The 21,699-nt window shown below is 38.9% G+C and overlaps 3 protein-coding genes across 3 annotated transcripts; all 3 read left to right on the forward strand.

The window, feature by feature from the left end:
* Positions 1–240: 240 nt before the first annotated feature.
* LOC149394081 (toll/interleukin-1 receptor-like protein) lies at positions 241–9,671 on the forward strand. The gene is made up of 3 exons (XM_089616506.1): positions 241–532; positions 2,452–2,963; positions 9,540–9,671. Exons 2-3 carry the CDS (start codon positions 2,485–2,487, stop codon positions 9,571–9,573), a joined length of 513 nt encoding a protein of 170 aa, XP_089472632.1. The 5' UTR covers positions 241–532; positions 2,452–2,484; the 3' UTR covers positions 9,574–9,671.
* LOC149394082 (disease resistance protein RPV1-like) lies at positions 9,596–10,404 on the forward strand. The gene is made up of 2 exons (XM_089618255.1): positions 9,596–9,757; positions 9,817–10,404. Exons 1-2 carry the CDS (start codon positions 9,596–9,598, stop codon positions 10,402–10,404), a joined length of 750 nt encoding a protein of 249 aa, XP_089474381.1.
* A 3,551-nt stretch (positions 10,405–13,955) lies between these two features.
* Positions 13,956–20,709, forward strand: LOC149394083 (uncharacterized). Its single transcript, XM_089618256.1, has 6 exons — positions 13,956–14,404; positions 16,831–16,950; positions 16,997–18,302; positions 18,582–18,870; positions 19,162–19,404; positions 20,546–20,709. Exons 1-6 carry the CDS (start codon positions 13,956–13,958, stop codon positions 20,707–20,709), a joined length of 2,571 nt encoding a protein of 856 aa, XP_089474382.1.
* Positions 20,710–21,699: the final 990 nt, after the last annotated feature.

The raw sequence follows: 21,699 nt of genomic DNA on the forward strand, positions 1-21,699 counted from the left end.
GATAATTTTGTGCCCAATTCAGTTCATGGATCTGTCAGTAGTTAAAAAAAAAAACAAAAAAATCTTAAAACTCGACGACCTATCAAACAAGCCAAAACAACAAAATTGGAGAAACCGTGTGATATCAATAAAATATCGAAAACGAAATTTCCCTCTCTTTTCTTGTGCATAGAAAAAAGCTAATATTGCTTTGTGCTTCCTCTATATATTAAAAAACTAGTCACATACAAAGTCACAATCAAATTCTTTTTTTCTTCTTCTTTTTCTACTTTCCTTTTACGATCGCCGAGAAAGTCTAATCTGCGCTTAAGGAGGCGATCGAGATATCGCCGATCTTGATAATCGTCTTCTCACAGATCAGATTCTCGGAGGTGTCTGGATGAGCTCAACCATATAGCACGTTGCAAAAAGACCTACAAAGTGGACCCCACAAACATACGGAACCATCTGGGAAGCCACAAAGCTGCGTTTTCATGACATCAAAGGCGCTTCAGATCACTGTGAATTAATACGGCTGGGATTTAGGGTCGAGGTAAATTGTTTTACCTTTACATATTAATCGCTGCAAATTTGTTTTTGTTGATGCAGAAACCTGACGTCGAAATTTTTAAAGTAGAGGAGCAACTGCTTTTTATTACAAGAAAGTAAAACACTACTAAACGCACCTATTAATTTTAGGTTAATTTAGCAAAATAGTCAAATCAAACCTTTAAAACTGTTAAATAGCCAAGGTTTTGTAAATATTAAGTAAATAGCCAGATATCATTTAAGAGACTTATAAATTTACAAAAACGCCTGACAAAACCTTCAAATTTAATACGAATCAACTCACAACCGATATTCACTCTTCGATTAAGAAAAACCAAAAAAAAAAAAAAAATTCTCCCAAAAATATTTTTCAAAAACAGTTCCTCACTCCGACGAACTCCAACCATTTTGGCGCAACCGATTACGGCGAGGGTATCTGCAACAGGTATGCATGTGTGATTTTTTTTCAATTGGAACTCTTATTTACTAATGTTCATCCTCGATTTACATATTACAATATGGATAAAATGTTTATTTTGGTATCGTTTATGAAAATAGGTGGTATTACTTATTCCTCTCCCTATGTGTAATGAATCCGTGGATTATTGATCATTAATCCTAAAATTTTCACAAAACCCTATTCATCGCAATGAAATTTGGGGGATCCGAATATTTTGATTTAAATACAAAATGCATGTGTCATTCAGTGATTTAAATGTTTATTGTAAATCCTTTTGAATGTTTAAATGTTGTTGGTTCGAGTTTGATGTATAAATCTTGATGTGTTATATCTAGATCTTGATGGGTAGTGAAATGAAATAATGTAAATCAGTGTGTTAGTGTATGGGTAATATCATTGTGAATGCGTTTGGAGATTTGGGGTGTTTGGATATTAGAAGAAAATAGGAGTCGACATATTCATCTGCAGTAAATCCGAGTAAATATCGCTCACGTTCAGGTTTTTTGACCAAATCTATATTTACACATATTAACTGCATAATATGTCAATCTTTCAAAGTTTCCGAAATACATTTTTGTTGGACGATTTAATAGTAAACCATATATTAATGTCGATGGTATGAAGATTTTAACAAATATGTACCTATTATTTATGGTTTATTGTAAATCCCTGTTTACTGCTAATAAAAACCATATTTGTTGCAAAGAATGTTGGTGATTCAAGTACAATGTCTAAAACTTGATGTGTAATGTCTATATCATGTTGTGAAGCTATTGAAAACATGTTTGGATGAGTGGTAGTATATGACTAATTCCATGGTAAAAGAGTTTAAAATTGGTGTCTTTGATTTTACAAGAATGTAGGTTTGTAAATAACTGTAGTAAATATATGTAAATATTAAATACTATTGTGTTTGGTTATCTGGAAGTGCTTAGTTACGCATATTTACTGCATAAGTTATCAAACCCTAAACTTAGTTACATATATAATGTCTTAAATTCATTATTGTAAGAAGGTTTCATTACAAGAATATTAAATATTAATATATATGTAAATATGTATTAACAAATATGCACTGATTTCATGGAAACATTAATAGACTAAATCATGTTCACACTTATATCAGGAAATAAAATTCAAAAAATTTCATGAAGTTATATAATCCGAAAATTCAAATAAATTCAAAATTCAAACGCAACAAGGGCAAATTTCGGATATAAAAAACCTATTATTGGGCCACTACATCCGACTGGCTATTTACTTAATATTTACAAACCTTGGCTATATAGCAAATCATAACGTTTGATTTGGCTATTTTGCTAATTTTTTGTTAATTTTATTGTTATAGCAGTAAACTTTAAACTTATATATTCACATTATAAACTAATTACCTTCCATTTAGTTTATAAACAAACTTCACAAAAAGTCACGATCTAATAAGCTTTCCTTTACATTTCTGATAGAAAACTCTTGATATTTTTGAAGGTTGATCACTTATGGCTTCTTCTTCGAGTACCTCTGTCAAAAGATACGACGTATTCATCAACTTTCGAGGCACGGACACACGATGGGGCTTTATCAGCTTTCTTTACGATACTTTGTGTGACAAAGGAATAAAAGTGTTCATAGACTCGGAGGAGCTCAAGAAAGGAGACGAGATCTCGCCTGTGCTTCTAGAAGCAATCAAGGCATCGGCGATCTCGATAATCGTCTTCTCAGAGAACTATGCCCAATCTCGGTGGTGTCTGGATGAGCTCAACCACATCGTCCGTTGCATGAAAGAAGATAAACAGCGTGTTATACCCGTGTTCTACAAGGTGGAGCCCAGGAATATACGCCACCAAAAGAGAAGCTTCGAAGTTGCATTCTCAGAACTCGAAACACGCTTTGGACATGACTCGGAAAAGGTGAAGATGTGGCGGGAATCTCTAAGAACCATTGCGGATTTATCCGGATTTAATTCGGCAGACGCGAGGTAAATTGTTAGTTATCCGGATTTAACTATATTTGATAAATGGTTTTAGTTGACATAAACCTTAAGTCCCGCTTTTAAATGTTTCTCAATAGTTTTAACAACTTTCTATTCATTAATTATTGTTCATATATATATTTAACCTTTATATTTGTATCCGAATATGATAATATATATATATATAACCGAAACTGAAAAATATATTAAAAAAAGAGGGGAAAAGAAAGCTTCATCTAGAGCAAAGCAAAATACAAACTAGATAGCTAGCACTTGGTCAATCGCGGGATAGTATAGAGAGGCTAAAACTCGAAAAATCAGAATTTAGAGTATATATCCATAGACCAATACTCCTGAAAATACTATCCCAGAGATCTTCGAGGTGGAGATATGTAATATTCTATATGAATTTACAAAAATTTTGTGGTTCTCATATAAATACGAAGTCATATATATATTTTGTGATAATTAGGCTATAATATTAAATGAAGGACGCTATTTGACTAATTCATAGAGTTTTTTCATTTATATTATTTCATTAATTTTATAAAGTATGACTATTTTACAAATTAAAAAAATTTAATTGGCTATTTAGTCGCAAAACCCGGTTTTTAATGCATGTTCATTTTACAACGAGTAATAGATGTCTAGGTTTTTTTTTTAATTTAATATTAATAAATATCTTTAGTTACTCATAAGGGTTTTTCAATACACCCTATAGGTATATAATATTTATATAAAAAATAAGTATAAAATAATTTAAAGGTATGATGTAATACACTCATTAACTTTGTAAAAAAAAAATCGATGATATGATTATGGGAAAATATTAAGAGTTGTTGAAATCGAGCTCGTCAGCTCGCCCTTCCGCGTCGAGCTCGTCAGCTCGCCCTTCCGCGTCGAGCTCACCAGCTCGCCCTTCCGCTGACAAGCTTGCCTCGGAAGTCCTCTCCTTGGAACTCATTCCACATGGGAAATTGTCGCATTTATTTCTCATATTATTTCCTATGTCTTGCTCTCTGTGTATATTTATTATTCTCTTTTTCCTAGAAGTAGTTATTACACATGTATTTATTACACTCTCTCTTGTACCCACCATATGTATAAATAGGTGATACAAATTAATATCAAATATAAGAAATATTCAAAGTCTCGGAACACTCTCTCTCTTCTCCGATTCTCTCTTTCTTTATCTTCTCTCCAGATTCGACTCTCTCTCTCTCTAAACTTCAACATGGTATCAGAGCAGGGAAAATCAACCACCATGAACACCACTCTGACCACGCCCACTCAGTCGCAATCTGAATCCTTCTCCCAACATATCACGAGCCACAAACTCAATGGCCACAACTTCCTACAGTGGTCCCAATCTGTGCTCTTGTTCATATCGGGACGAGGTAAAGATGACTACCTCACAGGCGTGGCCACATCTCATGTGGTCGAAGATCCGGCGTTCAAGAGTTGGAAGGCCGAAAACAGCATGGTGATGTCCTGGCTCATAAACTCTATGCTCCCCGAAATCGGAGAAACCTTCCTCCTTTACCGAACGGCAGCAGAAATCTGGCAAGCAGCTAGAGAAATCTTCTCCAACTCAGAAGATATGTCCGAGCTGTTTGAAACTGAGAACACTCTCCACGACCTACGTCAAGGAGAGATGTCTGTTACTCAGTTCTTCAGCTCGCTCACACATCTATGGCAGAAGACCGACCTCTACGAATAGCACCAGTGGACCAGCTCCGAAGACTTAAAAATCTACCGCAGGATAGTGGAGACCAAACGTGTGTTTAAACTACTATCCGGCCTCAACCAAGACCTTGATGAGGTCAGAGGTCGGATACTTAGTACAAAACCACTACCATCTCTCCGTGAAGCCTTCTCCGCGGTCAGACACGAGGAAAGCAGGAGGAAACTCATGCTGGGAGTTATCAAATCGAGCTCACTTCCGGGCTCATCCTCAGACTCGTCCGCCCTCACCACACATGGAGACAAAGTTCTTGCAGCCCGCGTCTCAACAGAGAAACCTCGCAAACCTCGCCCCTACTGCGATCATTGCAGACGACCTGGACACCTCCGAGAAACCTGCTGGAAGCTGCATGGGAAACTACCGAGCTCGAAGTCAACTCAAGATACTAAGGATCCGAACTCAGTCGGAAACTTAGTATCCACCTCGTCCGCTGCCTCGACCTCGACCTCAGACTCCTCTCCCTTCAGCAACGACCAGCTCGCTATTCTCCAGAAGCTTCTTCAACAAGTCCAACTCAGTGGAGAACACTCGGGCATTGGTCCTCTAGGTAACTCTCCTCGAGCCCTCAATGTAAGCTCAGAGAATCCCACAGCATGGATTGTCGACTCCGGTGCCACTGATCACATGACTGGTAATCGAAGTCTATTCACAACTTACTCCGCTTGTAATAAAAGCATATCAGTCACCATCGCCAACGGAGCCAAAACTCAAGTCACTGGTATTGGCACCGTTGTCTTGACGAAGTCCATGAGGCTAGACTCGGTGTTCTTTGTGCCTCAACTGCAATGCAATCTCTTATCTGTGCATAAGATCAACCAAGACTCTAAGTGCCGAACTGTTTTTGATGGAAGTTCATGTGTGTTTCAGGAACAGGTCACGGGGAGACAGATTGGTAATGCCGAGCTGAGTACCGGACTCTATGTCATCAAGCCAGATCAGCCCTCCATGTGTCAGCTCGCCCAACATTCACCCCAGTACAAAGAGATCATGCTCAATCACCTTAGACTAGGGCATCCAAATTTCATGTATCTCAAAAGAATGTTTCCTTCTTTGTTTATCAATAAAAATATCAATTCCATTCAGTGTGACATGTGTGAGTTCGCCAAACATTCTCGAAGCTCGTATCACCCCACCTCGTACAAACCATCTCGTCCTTTTGCCACAATTCACAGTGATATATGGGGCCCCTCAAAAGTTCCCAATATCACCGGAGTTCGATGGTTCATTCTCTTTGTTGACGACCACACTAGACTCAGTTGGATATACATGATGAAACAAAAATCTGAAACATCCAATCTATTCAAAACCTTTCACAAAATGATCCAAACACAGTTCGACACATCCATTCAAATTGTCCACAATGACAACGCTCGAGATTACTTTAATTCCGAGCTCGGCGATTTCTTCAAAACACATGGCATAATTCACTCCAGCTCGTGCGTTCATACGCCACAACAAAATGGGGTAGCCGAGCGGAAAAATCGACACATTCTCGAAGTCGCCCGAGCCATCATGTTCTCCTCAAACGTCCCATCTCATTTTTGGGGAGAAGCTGTCCTCACAGCCACCTACCTCATAAACAGAATGCCATCTCGTGTCCTTGGCTATAAAATCCCATCTCAAGTCCTTCTAGAGACATACCCTCACTGTCGACTCATCTCAACTCTACCTGCGAAAGTGTTCGGCTGTTCAGTCTTCACCCATTCTTATGGCCAAGGTAAACTTGAACCAAAATCGCTCAAATGCATCTTCCTTGGCTATTCAACAACCCAGAAAGGCTACAAATGCTATGAACCCCGATCACGAAAATTCATAGTCTCAATGGATGCATCTTTTCATGAGTTCAGTCCTTACTTCGCCAATTCAGCTCGTCAGGGGGAGAATGACGAAAATGACTTCCCAAATAATGACGAAAATGACTTCCCAAATTGGCTCATCATAAACCCAGAATTCAGCTCGCCTCAAAATCCGACCTCACCTGTTCCAGAAATTCCCCGCTCGCCCAGCTCGCCCCAAAATCCGACCTCACCTATTCCAGAAATTCCCAGCTCGCCGACCTCACCTGGTCAAGAAATTCCCAGCTCGCAAGCCTCTGAACGCTCTCCATACGAACTGAATATCACCCAGAGTCCGGTACAAGCTCGCGACCAAGATGTCTCTCCGAACCTGAACCACGACACTATTGAACAAGGTAACATCGAATCTCCAGACTTACCCATTGCATTGAGAAAACCTCCTCGGTCGTGTGCTCAATACAGGATGGCGGATTACGTGTACTATGAGAATTTATCTACGAGCTACCAAGCCTATGTGGCGAAGTTAGATGAAGGAAAAGTGCCGAACTCCATCGAGGAAGCCCTTCAAAGTTCCGAGTGGCGAGACGCAAGTCATGCTGAGATCCAAGCCCTCGAAAAGAATGATACGTGGGATATCGTCGAGCTACCACCAGGCAAGCGAACTGTTAGATGTAGATGGCTCTTCACCATCAAACACAATCCAGATGGGACAGTGGAGAGATACAAAGCCCGACTTGTCGCAAAAGGGTACACGCAGGCGTATGGCATTGACTATCAAGAAACATTCGCCCAGTTGCAAAGTTCAATACCATCAGAATCCTCATTTCACTAGCAGCCAACTTAGATTGGCCTCTCATCCAGCTCGATGTAAAGAATGCTTTTCTAAACGGTGAACTGGAAGAGGAAGTCTACATGCAACTCCCACCAGGATTTGACAAAGATCAAGGAGCCAATAAAGTTTGCAAACTCAAGAAGTCACTATATGGACTAAAACAGTCCCCTCGAGCATGGTTCGGAAAATTCACCAACGTGCTCAAACGCTGTGACTACGAGCAGAGTCAAGAAGATCCAACACTCTTCTAAAAAATCTCCACACAAGGCAAGCACACCATTCTTAGTGTGTATGTGGACGATATAGTCATTACCGAAGATGACCTGGAAGAGATCAGGAGGCTGAAGCAAACTTTGTCATCTGAGTTCGAAGTCAAGGACCTCGGCAGCCTACGATACTTCCTCGGCATGGAGGTAGCTCGATCAGAAAATGGCATCTCTGTTTCCCAGCGCAAGTACACGTTGGATCTCCTCAAAGAAACTGGCATGCTTGGCTGCAAACCAGTTGACACTCCGATGGATGCCAATGTGAAACTTCTAGCTCGCACCAACGAGGCCGCCACCGACAAAGAAAGATTTCAGCAGCTCGTAGAAAAACTCATCTACCTAATTCACACGAGACCAGATATTGGATTCGCAGTAAGTATGGTAAGTCGATTCATGAGTAATCCCTCAGAAACTCACATGGACGCAGTCATGAGGATTCTCCAATACCTCAAATCTGCCCCAGGGACTGGTCTCTCCTTCAAGAAAAGACGAAGTCAAGGTGTCGAAGTATTCACAGATGCAGACTGGGCCGGATATGTTCCAGACAGACGATCAACATCAGGCATGTGCACATACGTCTGGGGAAATCTTGTTACCTGGAGAAGCAAGAAGCAGTCCGTGGTCTCAAGAAGTAGTGCTGAAGCCGAGCTCAGGTCCTTAGCAAGTGGAATATGTGAAGGCATCTGGCTGAAGAGAGTTCTCGACGACCTCAAGATCATCATCGAAGGTCCAATCAAGATCTTTTGCGATAATCAAGCTGCTCTCAGCATAGCCAAAAATCCAGTCCATCATGACAGAACAAAACATATCGAGATCGACCGATACTTCATTAGTGAAAAGATTGAAGAAAAAATAATCGATATGGAATACATTCCGTCAGGTCATCAGCTCGCCGACATTCTCACCAAAGCCCTTCCGCGAGCAACCTTTTCCGAGCTATGTAGCAAGCTTGACCTCCTCAACATATACAGTCAAGCTTGAGGGGGAGTGTTGAAATCGAGCTCGTCAGCTCGCCCTTCCGCGTCGAGCTCGTAAGCTCGCCCTTTCGCGTCGAGCTCGCCAGCTCGCCCTTCCGCTGACAAGCTTGCCTCGGAAGTCTTCTCCTTGGAACTCATTCCACATGAGAAATTGTCGCATTTATTTCTCATATTATTTCCTATGTCTTGCTCTCTGTGTATATTTATTATTCTCTTTTTCCTAGAAGTAGTTATTACACATGTATTTATTACACTCTCTCTTGTACCCACCATATGTATAAATAGGTGATACAAATTAATATCAAATATAAGAAATATTCAAAGTCTCGGAACACTCTCTCTCTTCTCCGATTCTCTCTTTCTTTATCTTCTCTCCAGATTCGACTCTCTCTCTCTCTCTAAACTTCAACAAGAGTATCCCTCGTATTTAATCGAAATGCAAGATTTATCCCCTCTATTTTTAGAAATATCAGACATATCCCTTCACTTTAATATAAATGACATATACATCCCCTAAAAAATGTTATATTACAAATATCACCCTTTTCGTTTATTTTTTACAAAAAAATAATTTGAACTCCCCAAAATACTCTTAATAGAATACATATTTATTTACTATTTTATTAAAAAAAATTAAAATATCTCTTCATAAAAAAAATCCTTAACTTTTTATAAAGAAATTTTTTAATTTAATTTTTTTGTATATAGAATAGAAAATAAAAAATTATTTTATTAAGGGTATTTTGGAAAGTTCAAATTATTTTTTGGTAAAAAATAAAAGAAAAATGGTGATATTTTTAATATAACATTTTTTTAGGGGATGTATATGTCATTTATATTAAACTGAATGGATATGTTTGATATTTCTAAAATTAGAGGGGATAAATCTCGCATTTCGATTAAACACGAGAGATACTCTTGATATTTTCCCTATGATTATTGACTACAGTTTATTTACATTTTTCAGGTCCGAGTCCGAGTTGATAAAAAAAAATTGTTGAATCTGTCATGGAAGAATTAAAAATGATACCTTCTACTTCTAGTTATGATACAAATGGTCTTGTTGGAATTGATAACGATTTGCATGTTATAGAGCCATCTTTATGTGTCAACTTAACGAACAAGGACACTCGTGTCATTGGAATTTGGGGAATGGGCGGCATCGGAAAGACGACAATCGCCCGTGTCTTGTTCAACAAATTCTACAATCGATTCTCCGGTTTCTTTTTCCTTGAAAACGTCAGAGAGGAAGTTACGAAGCACCAATCCTCAGACCAGCAAAAGAGAGTTTCCTCGGAACTGTTTTGACACATGTCACTCATCGCGAAAAGGATAGACTCCGCCAAAGGAATGCTATTTTAGTCCTTGATGATGTCGATAACGTAAAGCAATTGGACCTTCTGGCCATAGATCGTGAATGCTTCGGTCCAGGTAGCAGAATTGTTGTGACGAGCAGAGATTCACAAGTGCTCAAGTTTATCAAAGCCGACGAAATACACAAAATTGAGGACCTGAGTTTTGGGGATGCTCTTCGGCTCTTTCTCTCGAAAGCTTTTGGTAAAGAAGGAGATGAATCTCTGGACAAGAGATACTTGGAGTTGGCAGAGACAATTGTCGAGAAATATGGCAAAGGCAATCTGTTGGCTCTCACGGTTTTGGGTCGGCACTTGTGTTCAAGGAGCATCGAAGAATGGGAAAGCGAAATGGAGTTACTTGACTCAACTCCAAACCATGAAGTCCAAGACATATTGAGAGTGAGCTACGACGCTCATCAGCTCTTTTCCTTGAAAGCGTATTCCCAATACAGAATCTCCGGCCAAGGAATACTCTGAGTGAGTTAGTGACGACACTGGTTGAAAAATATGGCGAAGGCACACTACTACAAATATGGGCATCAGGTGCGACAAAAGTCGCACCTGATGCCCACAAAGTCGCACCCCATTTAGGTGCGACAAGTCGCAAATATACTCTTCCGCACCAGAAAGGCTTATTTGTAGTAGTGGCAATCCGTTAGCTCTCACGGTTTTGGGCCGGTACTTGTATTCAAGGGGCATCGAAGAATGGAAAAACAATATTGAAAGTGAGCTACAAGGGACTGAGTAGAGACCCATGGGCATATTTCTCGATATCGCGTGCTATTTTAAAGGTATAGATAGAAATTCTACGCAGACAATACTCGGGTATAAATATGAGGAAGTGGTTATGGGAACCAGCGTTCTCATTGGCAAGGCCTTCATAACTACAAATGACCATGGGAAGATTTGGATGCATGATATGATCCAAGAAATGGGCAAAGAAATTGTTCGTCGAGAATCAGTTGATCCTCGGTCCAAACTCGAGGAGCACCTGCCCTACCATCGAGCTCTTCGCCATCGTCTCCATCGCGCTCTACTTCTCTGTTACCGTCGTATGTCAATAAAATAAAAACAAATTTTTTGGTATGAAAAAAATGAATGAAGAGAAATAGTGTTTTTTTTTTAGGTTTCATTTTCAACAAAGAACAGATGAAGAAGGAAGACACCCAAAAAAAATTGCAAACCTTTAGACCATAACCCATGAACCCACTTAGACTCATAGACCCATTTAGACCACTAAACTCATTTGAACACGCGAATCGGTTTAGGCCCTTAGACATGTTTACTTCAAAATATTGAGATTCTCTAAATCAAATTAAATAACAAATTAGTCAGAATAAGTAATTAATAAAAATACTCCATATAATCAACTAAGCCACCAACATAATGTTTTTAATACAAAAGAGAAGTTCAAACACAATTCATTGGGTCATTATGGGTCTTGATCGTGTTTACCCATTAACAAACCATTTAATATTCGTGTCTAATTGGGTCCCAATGGGTTGTCGTGTTCGTGTCGTGTTCACCCGTTATTTAATCGTGTTCGACACAGATAGACTCAGATCCATTCAAGGTCGACCCAAACCTGTTTACACCGTGTCGTAACCATGCCGTGTCTCGTTTAATGTCGGTCACTTGGACTGCATGACTAGTCAAAGGAAATCACAATTCACTTTTCATGTAGGCTCCGTTTGGATCCCGGAAAATAAGAGAGAAAGTGAAAATAATAGAGAAAATGAAAATATAAGAGAAAATAATAGAAAAAGTCAAAATTCTAATTGTGTTTGAAAGTCATAGAAAATATGAGAGAAATTGACGGGAAAGTAACGATGAGACTAGGGACGGAGCTAACTCAAGTCCAGGGTGGGCTCTAGCCCCCTCCCCCTCAAAATTTTTTTATTTACATTTTTTGTCCATTTTTAAAAAATTTTACATTTTTTACCCTAAAATATTTACACTTTTGACCCATTTTTTAAAAAAATTTCATTTTTACCATGAATTTTTTTTAATTATAGTCCCCCTAAATTTTTTTATTTACATTTTTGGCCATTTTTAAAAAGTTTTACATTTTTACCCTAAAAAATTTACACTTTTGACCCATTTTTTTTTAAATTTCATTTTTACCATATTTTTTTTAATTAGCCCCCTAAATTTTTTTATTTACATTTTTTGCCCATTTTTAAAAATTTTTACATTTTTACCATGATTTTTTTTAATTAGCCCCCCTTAAATTTTTTTATTTACGTTTTTCGCCCATTTTGAAAAAGTTTTACATTTTTACCCTAGACAAATGTGATCCCCTCATAGACAAATGTGGAGAGATTCTCATTTTCCATTTGATTTTCGAAGGAAAATGAAATCCTCATTTTAGTTATACACTTTCCCTCGCATTTTCCATCATATTTTTTTTCTACTATATTTTCCTCCATCCAAACAACCTAAGTAAAATAGGAGGGATTTCCATTTTCCTTTCCCTCCTATTTTCCGGGTTCCAAACGGAGCCGTAGGATTTGCAAAACTTGAAAGTGTTGGATCTCTCTGCTTCAACTCCTAGATCTCTCTTGCAACTCAAAACTCGACTACTTGAACCTCTATCGCTGCTCGAGGATCGACAAGTTTTTATTGCTTGGATTTCCAAGCAACATTAAGTATGTTGACTGTCTTACACGTGTAGGTGGTGGTCTTGTCGACATAATGGCTGAATTTCAGAGCTGAGTTTTGGCTGGGTACGTTACACCGGTATCATCAGAACCAAGATCGAAGGTACTTACTTCTCTTTTTTTTAGGCATGTACTTTTATTTTCTACGAACAGCGTCTCCTATGAAGAGCTTGTGCTATTTTTATACAAAAAAATGCATTGAATTCTGAAATAATATATTTTAAACAATCAGCATCCGCAATGTGGTATCAAAATGTTGTTCTGAAAGTTCTAGATCATGAATTCAGTTTAAAATTTACTGAACAAAAATAACATTATGCTAAATCAAAGAAAAAGCGAGGCTGTTATTCCAAATGGGTACTTGATACGAGCCCCACTTTTAGAATGCACAATTACAACTCAAAATATATACTTTATACATTCCAGATATTATACGTAGAATAAGACAGATAATGTCAATTTCATTGTCTAATGATGAATTGTATTAATTGTGTCATTTGAAATTTAAATAGCAAATGACACTTTATATTGAAATTTAAATTGAAATTTAAATTGAAATTTGTATCTACCTATAATATTATGTGACCGCTTTTCCTCGCCCACATAAGAGCTACCATGTGACCGCGAAGAAAGTGCTTCATAAACTTGTATCTATCTATAAATTATTTTCCTGTTTCCAGTATACTACAACGTTTGATGATGTAAAAAGATAAATCCAGCTACTACTTTGTTTTGATTAGGTCTTTCATACTAAACAAAAAATAATTAATGACTTAATTTTGAATCAGTTTTTTGACTAATTCTACGAAGGGTTTGTTGTACAAGATCTGAATCAGTGAACACAGTTTAAAAACAGAACAATTCACAGAATAAATAACCAAGAATATATGAACACGTTCGATATGGTTATTTGATTAGTTAAATGCCCTTATATAAAAAAGAAATAAAGAAAAAAAATTAAAAAAATAAATTCATTGGTGCTACAATCACCACTTCTGAGCAAAAGCGAAAGGGTAAAAAAAAATGAACAACAGATCCTCTTCTTAAAAACAATTTGACTGAATAGATAATTTTGTAACAATATCGTGTGTATCTTTCTTATCGCATTGTTTGTTGTTTATCCATTATCTGTGTTCAAGCAAGTTGTCGGACACATTGTCAACACTTTGTGTGCGACATCTTGTTTTTGTGACTAATCAGAATTTCAATTGGTATCAGAGCATGCACCTAGATCTTTTGGTGGTTTCCTGGGTATTTATTTTCTGATTACCAGATATGGATAGTTCCAGAGAGGGAGGCTCGGTCAATCGTCCTCCAGTACTTGATGGAACCAACTATGGTTACTGGAAAGCCCGCATGAGCGCCTTTATGAAATCCCTTGACAGCAGAACTTGGAAGGCAGTGATACATGGTTGGGAAGCCCCAGTTACTGTTGATGATAAAGGAGCTCCTACAGGTTCCAAACCCGAGAAGGACTGGAGTCCTACTGAAGATGAGGCAGCTCTGGGTAATTCTCGCGCACTAAATGCCATATTTAACGGGGTTGATAAAAATGTTTTCAGGCTTATAAATACCTGCACGAGCACCAAAGAAGGTTGGGAAATTCTTGATGTTGCCTATGAGGGAACCAGTAAAGTTCATGAGCAGAAGCTGCAGTATCTCACTACAAATTTTGAAGCTCTCACTATGCTTGAAGATGAATCTGTTGCTGAGTTCAATGTACGTATCCAAGATCTTGCTAACGAATCCTACTCCCTTGGCAAACCCATGACCGATGAAGATCTCGTTCGGAAAACGCTGAGAGCTCTAAGCCCAAGGTTCAAAATGAAGATCACGGCAGTAGAAGAAGTCCATGACCTTAAAACTCTGAAGTTTGACGAACTCATGGGATCCCTCATGACCTTTGAGCTTTCACTTCCCAAGGTGGATAAGAAACACAAAGGAATGGCACTCAAAAGCTCTATTCATGATTAGAAGGAGCAGGTATATGTTGTCAATGGTGCCCACAAGAAGAGTTATAGTCTTTATTTTGTACATTTGATGTAATAAAGTTTCACGAAGACTCTTGCTTGTAATTACTTATCCATTAATAAAAAGTTGAAACGTTCATTCATTCTTCCTTGTGTGTTTGAAGCTTTATGATAAAACATTAGTCTTTAGTCCATAAACAAACTTAACAACTTACGAAGAGACAAATGTATATTTGCATGAACAAACTCTTCGTAGTTTGCTTAAAATGATATATTCGCAATCTAAGGGTCAAATGACTATTGACCTCAGTACGATTGTTAGGAGCATCTATGATGTCTGGTTATGGGGCATTGAGAGTTGGAGACTCTATAGTTCTTCTAGGTATCTTCCGAAGGTACTGAATTGACCAGTGCACTTCTAGAGACAAAATAAGAACAAATCATTTAACCTCTTATGTCTCGAAGTCACTACGTATGAATTGCATCGTGCTTACCTTAATCCTGAAATGAGACATGCCATTTCACAGCTTAGTATTCTCATTTGAGAAAGTCAGAGTTCGGACTCACTATGTGATTTCGAACAGGGCCTATTGGTGAAATACTAAGTTGTGAGAATGTCATGAGTAACTTTGTGAAGTTCTCATAGATATGGAATTCATGTACAAGATTGCTGAAATGCAATGTATGTCACCTCATGCTTTGTTCCTTGGAGTGTGAATAAATGAACTGACCAGTGTCCAAATTGAGTCCTGACTCTTTTGGATGAAACAATGTGACTTGTTAGCTCCTCGTCAATACATTGTTTCTAACTTATTCACAAGCGACAAAGGAGTTGAGGAAATAACAGCTAGAAGGGTAAAATGGTAATTTAGTAAATCCCGACTAGCTGATGACATTCATGAAGGGTAAACATAGATAATATTCAGTGGATCCGCTCATCATAATTAGGTTGAATTCTTGAGTAGAAAATAAATTCATTTGAACCAAGAGATTTTCAGTGTCAACTTTTTAATGGAGTCAGTTGACATTAAGCTAAACTTAGAAAAGGTTTGTGAACTTTTGAGTCCAAGTATTTAGCTCAAGCTTTCTTCATTTGGATCCATGAGGTCACTGTCACAAATCACATCGAGTAGGAATAGTTAAACTAGAAGCTAAGTCAAAACAAGAACGAGACAAATTTTACGAAAATTATCTAAAGGGTATTTTTGTCTTTTTGGACATATGATGAAATGAATGTCAATAAATTTTTTGACATTGTCATATGATGACATATAGTCACTCGGCCAAGTTGAATAATTTGGGCCTTGTCAATTAATTTCATTCCATGGAATTTATTTGAAAATTCTTAAAGGGCTTTTCTTATGCTGTCATGAACAAATGAAGAAAAATCTAGAAGCCTTCTAGAAAGTCTTACACGTCCAAACCCAAGAGTAGAGAGACCAATTTTGTGCATTAATGTATCAAGATACTTGCTAAAAGAAAAAGAGGAAACAAATTTTCTATATTGGGTAAGAGAGAATTCGGCCAAACAAGTCAAGGCAAGGCAAGGGAACAAAAGAGGAAACAAATCCAAGCCTTCTAGAAGGCTTCCTTGGCCGTGTGACTTATAAAGGAATAAGGCAATATTTGCTCATGAATATGTGATATTCTATAGAAGAGGAAACTACCTTATTGAAGGTAAAGCCTCTCCTATAAATAGGGGCCTTATTCTTCTCATTTCATTCATCCCAAAGTTTTAGAGATTGAGAGCTTCTCTCTCTAGAATATTGGCCGAACTCCTCTCTCTCTCTCTAGTTATTTTTCGTTTTTGTTTTGGCACCTAGGTCCTCATTTGACCTAGCGTTTTTTGCTCTTCGACATTGAGACTTGTTCTTGAGTCGTCGTGTTTAAAAAGTTCCCACACACTAATTCCTTTCTTTCTCGAGTGATTCTTGTGATAGAAGCCATCGTGGTTGCTCGTGTTGCCGAGGAAAGAAGAGAGACGTGCTGCGAGGGGAGACGAACGTTGCAACCTTCCAAAAGCTTCTCAACGTTCAAGCTTCTAAAAAGGTTAGTAAATTTATAACGCTCATAATAGTTTTTATTTACGTGTACTTGCTCTTTGTCTAGGTTAGTAAAATCGTTTTACTTGTCAAAAGAAAATTTTTAAAATTCCGCCGCTTACCCGAAGCATTAAACTTTTTCTTAAACCATAGATCAATTCCAACAGTATACTCAGACTCTGAAAATGAAATTGATGATACTATTGCTATGTTGGCCAAAAACTATAGCAGGGTCATGAAGAGATTTAACCAGATGACTGGGAAGAATGTCCCGCAAGATGTCAAAGACAACTTTCAGCAAAGATTCCAGAAAGGTGGAAACTCTAACAGAAACAGCAGAAGCGGTGAACGGTATGGGAAGGGAAAAAGAATTCAGTCATGAGTGTGAAGGATTTAGGCACATTCAGAAGGAATGTCCAAACTTCCTGAAAAAGCAGAAAAAAGGATACAACGCCACCCTCTCAGATGAGGAAGAAGAAGATAGTGACTCTGACCAGATAAGCAATTTTGTTGCCTTTTCAGCCTCTGTTCCTACTTATAATCTTGAACATTTTGGTGAATCTGCTGAATCCTCAAAGAAATTTGCTACTGACGATGAATTATCTGATGATGCTATGAATGATGCTTACAATGTCTTACACACTAAATGGGTTGAAGAGTCTCAGGTCCTTGACAAGCAGAGTGCTCTTATTTTATCTCTAACTGAAGACAAGACAAGGCTCTTAGAAACCATTGTTGAGTTAAAGCGCGAAGTTAGCTGCCTAAATGTGGAACTCGACCAGATGACAAAATCCGTCAGAATGATGAACTCTAGTACTGACAACCTTGATAAGATTCTGACGATTGGAAAACCAGCAAAGAACATGAAGGGACTTGGCTATACTCATGGTGCTTCTACGTCTCAAACCATCTTTGTTCCTCAAACATCTGGTAACCAGATGCCGCACAAAATGTCTCAGAAATCTGGCGATGACAAGTTTCAGAATCAACGTCAGAAGCATCTGCAAGGACCAACCAGGTCTCCTGTCAACATACCGCGTTGGATCTGCCATTATTGCAGACGAAGGGGTCATATCCGGCCTTTTTGCTATCGCCTTTATGGGAGGAATCTTCATCAGCATCAATCCACCCACATGCGCACTCTTCCCCACCATCAATCTTCTCCCCGGTTGGAATGGAGAGTGAAAGACACATCCTATCGTGCCAATATTGCTTACACGTCTCTGAATGCTTCCACCGATAGCGACTGGTATTTGGATAGTGGTTGCTCTCGCCACATGACAGGTGATCATGCTTTCCTGACCAATGTAAAACCTTATTCTAATTGTCATGTTACCTTCGGCGATGGAGTAAAAGCCAAGATTATTAGTAAAGGTCAGCTCAATTGTCCTGGTATGTCCTGTTTAACTGAGGCTTTACTAGTGGAAGGTCTTACTGCTAATCTTATCAGTATCAGTCAACTCTGTGATTTGAATTTTCGCGTCAATTTTACTCATGATAAGTGTGTTGTGATAAATGAGAAACAAGATGAACTTATGAAAGGAACCAGATCTCGTGACAACTGCTACATGTGGTCTCCTGTCACAAACGCTCAGGTCAATAAATGTCTTGTGACCAAGGTAGACGAAGCCAAGCTGTGGCATCAAAAGCTTGGTCATTTGAATCTTCGGAGCATGCAGAAAAATGTATCTGAGAAGGCCATTGTCGGTACCCCTGATCTAAAGATTGTTGAAGGAAGAATATATGGTGAGTGCCAGATTGGAAAACAAGTCAAGAAGTCACACAAGATGGTGCAACATTTGACCACATCGCGTGTTCTGGAACTTCTTCACATGGATCTGATGGGGCCAATGCAGGTTGAGAGTCTTGGAGGGAAGAGATACGTTTTTGTGTGTGTGGATGACTTCTCCAGGTATACTTGGGTTGATTTTATTCGTGAGAAATTTGACACTTTTGCTGTTTTTGAAGCTTTATGCAAGAAGGTTCAGAGAGAAAATGGTGAAAGCATTGGCAAAGTGATCAGAATACGGAGTGATCATGGAAGGGAATTTGAGAATATGAGTTTTACTAAGTTCTGTACTGCAGAAGGAATAGCCCATGAATTCTCTGCTCCCATCACACTACAACAAAATGGGATTGTGGAAAGGAAAAATCGAACCCTTCAAGAAATGGCTAGAGTAATGATGCTGGCCAAAGACATTCCACGTCACTTTTGGGCCGAAGCACTCAACACAGCTTGCCATATTCATAATAGAGTTACTATTCGCCCAGGTTTTACTATCACTCACTATGAAATATGGAGGGGGAGAAAGCCCAATGTGAACTACTTCCATGTCTTTGGCTCTGTATGTTATATTCTTGCTGAAATGGATCCCCGACGTAAGTTTGATCCTAAAAGTGATGAATGTATCTTTCTTGGGTACTCTAGAAACAGTCGGGCCTATCGCGTATTTAATAAACGCACTAAGTCTATGATGGAATCCATAAATGTGGTGGTTAATGATGATCATGCTGTTTTCAAAAGTACTAATGATGAAGATGAGATATTTCCTAGTAACACAGATGTCAGGACAGATGCTGAGAGCATTGTGGACGACATTTCCTCCGGGAGCCCTAATATCAGGACAGATGCTGGTGACAAAGTGGATGACATCGTTCCTGATGAAGAGACTTTTCTTGTTCCTGAACAAAGAGTTCCTTTCATAAGAATTCAGAAAAATCACCCTGCTCATGAGGTGATTGGTGAGATTGGTGAAGGAATGCGCACTCGCCCAAAAACTCCTGTAAATTATCGGGAGGTGATTGGTAATCTCTGCTTTGTCTCTAAGATTGAACCTAAGAATGTGAATGAAGCTATTGATGATGAATACTGGATTAGTGCTATGCAAGAGGAACTTGTTCAGTTTGAAATAAATGAAGTCTGGGAGTTAGTTCCTAAACTTGACAGTGTTAATGTTATTGGAACTAAGTGGATTTTTAAAAATAAATCTGATGAGCATGGCAATATAACTCGAAACAAAGCTAGACTTGTGGCACGGGGTTATACACAGGTGGAAGGTGTGGACTTTGATGAAACCTTTGCCCCTGTTGCAAGACTTGTGGCACAGGGTTATACACAGGTGGAAGGGCCATCAGACTCTTGTTTGGCATCTCCTGTCATCTCTATTTCAAACTCTTCCAGATGGATGTTAAAAGTGCTTTCCTCAACGGATACTTGAATGAGGAAGTCTATGTTTCCCAACCTAAAGGATTTGTAGATCTCAACTCACCCCAACATGTCTACATGCTTAGAAAGGCTCTCTAAGGCCTTAAGCATGCTCCTCAGGCATGGTATGAAAGACTAACTCAATTTCTTGTGCAGAATGGTTATACCAGAGGTGAGTTGATAAAACATTGTTCATAAAGAAGGAGGATGAGAACCTCATGATTGCTCAAATCTATGTTAACGATATTGTCTTTGGAGGAATGTCGAACAAGATGGTGGACCTTTTTGTACGACAAATGCAGTCTGAATTCGAAATGAGTATGGTTGGTGAGCTTAATTTTTTCCTGGGCTTTCAGATCAGGCAAATGAATGATGGTATTTTTATCTCCCAAAGTAAATATGCTAAAAACATTGTGAAAAAGTTTGTCTTGGAAAAATCTTCTCACAAGCGGACCCCCGCTGCTACTCATGTTAAACTCACTAAGGATGAGCTTGGTGAATCTGTTGATCAAAGCCTCTACAGGAGTATCATTGGTAATCTTCTCTACCTTACTATCAGCCGACCAGACATAGCCTACTTAGTTGGTGTGTGTGCACAGTATCAAGCTAATCCCAAAGCTAGCCATCTGGCTCAAGCCAAGCGAATTGTAAGGTACATCTCGGGAACTGCTGAATTTGGTCTTTTATATACATATGATACCTCCTCTGCGCTTGTGGGATACTGTGATCCTGACTGGGCAGGTAGCACGGTTGATAGAAGAAGCACTTCTGTCGGATGTTTCTACCTAGGAAACAATCTCATCTCCTGGTTCAGCAAGAAGCAAAACTGCATCTCCTGGTCCACAGCTGAGGCTGAATACATTACAGCCGGGAGCAGTTGTACTCAGCTTCTCTGGATGAAATAGATGCTTGCTGAATATGATGTTGGACAAGATGTCATGACTTTATTCTGTGACAATATCAGTGCCATCAACATCTCAAAGAATCCAGTTCAACATAGTAAGACTAAGCATATTGAGATCAGGCATCATTTCATTCGAGATCTTGTGGAAGATAAAAAGATCAAACTCGAATATATTCACACCGAAAAACAGCTCGCAGACATTTTTACTAAGGCCTTGGATGCTAACCGGTTTGAAAATCTCAGATCCTCCATAGGATTGTGTGTGATTGAACAATAACAATTACTGAGATTTGGAGAGAGGTTTGGTTTTCTCTTCTATTTTCTCAAGGCTGGAATTTCTCTAATCTTTGTTCTTGTGTGTTTCGTGAAAGTTTGCTCATGGGCCCATTTTTCTGGTTAGCCCATTCAACTGTGTTGCCGGGCTAAAATGCCACCTTTTCTGATTTTGGGCTTGAGATGGATCAAGTCCCATTCTATGTCACGACGTCGTGTTGTTTCTTGCCAGTTTCTCAAACATGCAGACGGTTTCTTTTTCGAGAAAGACTGGGAAGTTACTTCTTGTTCAAATTTCGCAATTTTCATGTTTCATCGCCCTTCCTTCCCAAATCTTATCTATTTTGTGTAATCACCATTCTTGACAGTTATTTTTGTGGTAGTTATCTTGGTACTCTCTTCAAAATGGTAGGAACAAGAAGCGGAATCAACACCACTGTCTCATCTAAGCAAGAGAAGACAAAAATGAGAGCGAAAGATGTCAAGACGAAGCGGCCAGGACAGGAGAGCAACAAACATGGTGTCCGAGTTCGAGGATTGCGACCCAGTAAGCGTGCCGATGGTCAGGCCGGAGGTGTAATTGCTGGGTCATCTGTTCCTCCTGAAAACCCTTCTCTCTCCGCTGTCAGAAAAGCCATGATCAAGAAATCCTCCCTTACCATCACCGACATTACCGGAGAAGTCCGTTCCAGTAGCGCTTCTGAAGAAAGATGAGAGG

Source organism: Urtica dioica, chromosome 6 (genome assembly GCF_054948205.1).
Source record: "Urtica dioica subsp. dioica isolate 48M chromosome 6, U.dioica_male_clone48M_v1_H2, whole genome shotgun sequence".
Classification (NCBI taxonomy): domain Eukaryota; kingdom Viridiplantae; phylum Streptophyta; class Magnoliopsida; order Rosales; family Urticaceae; genus Urtica; species Urtica dioica.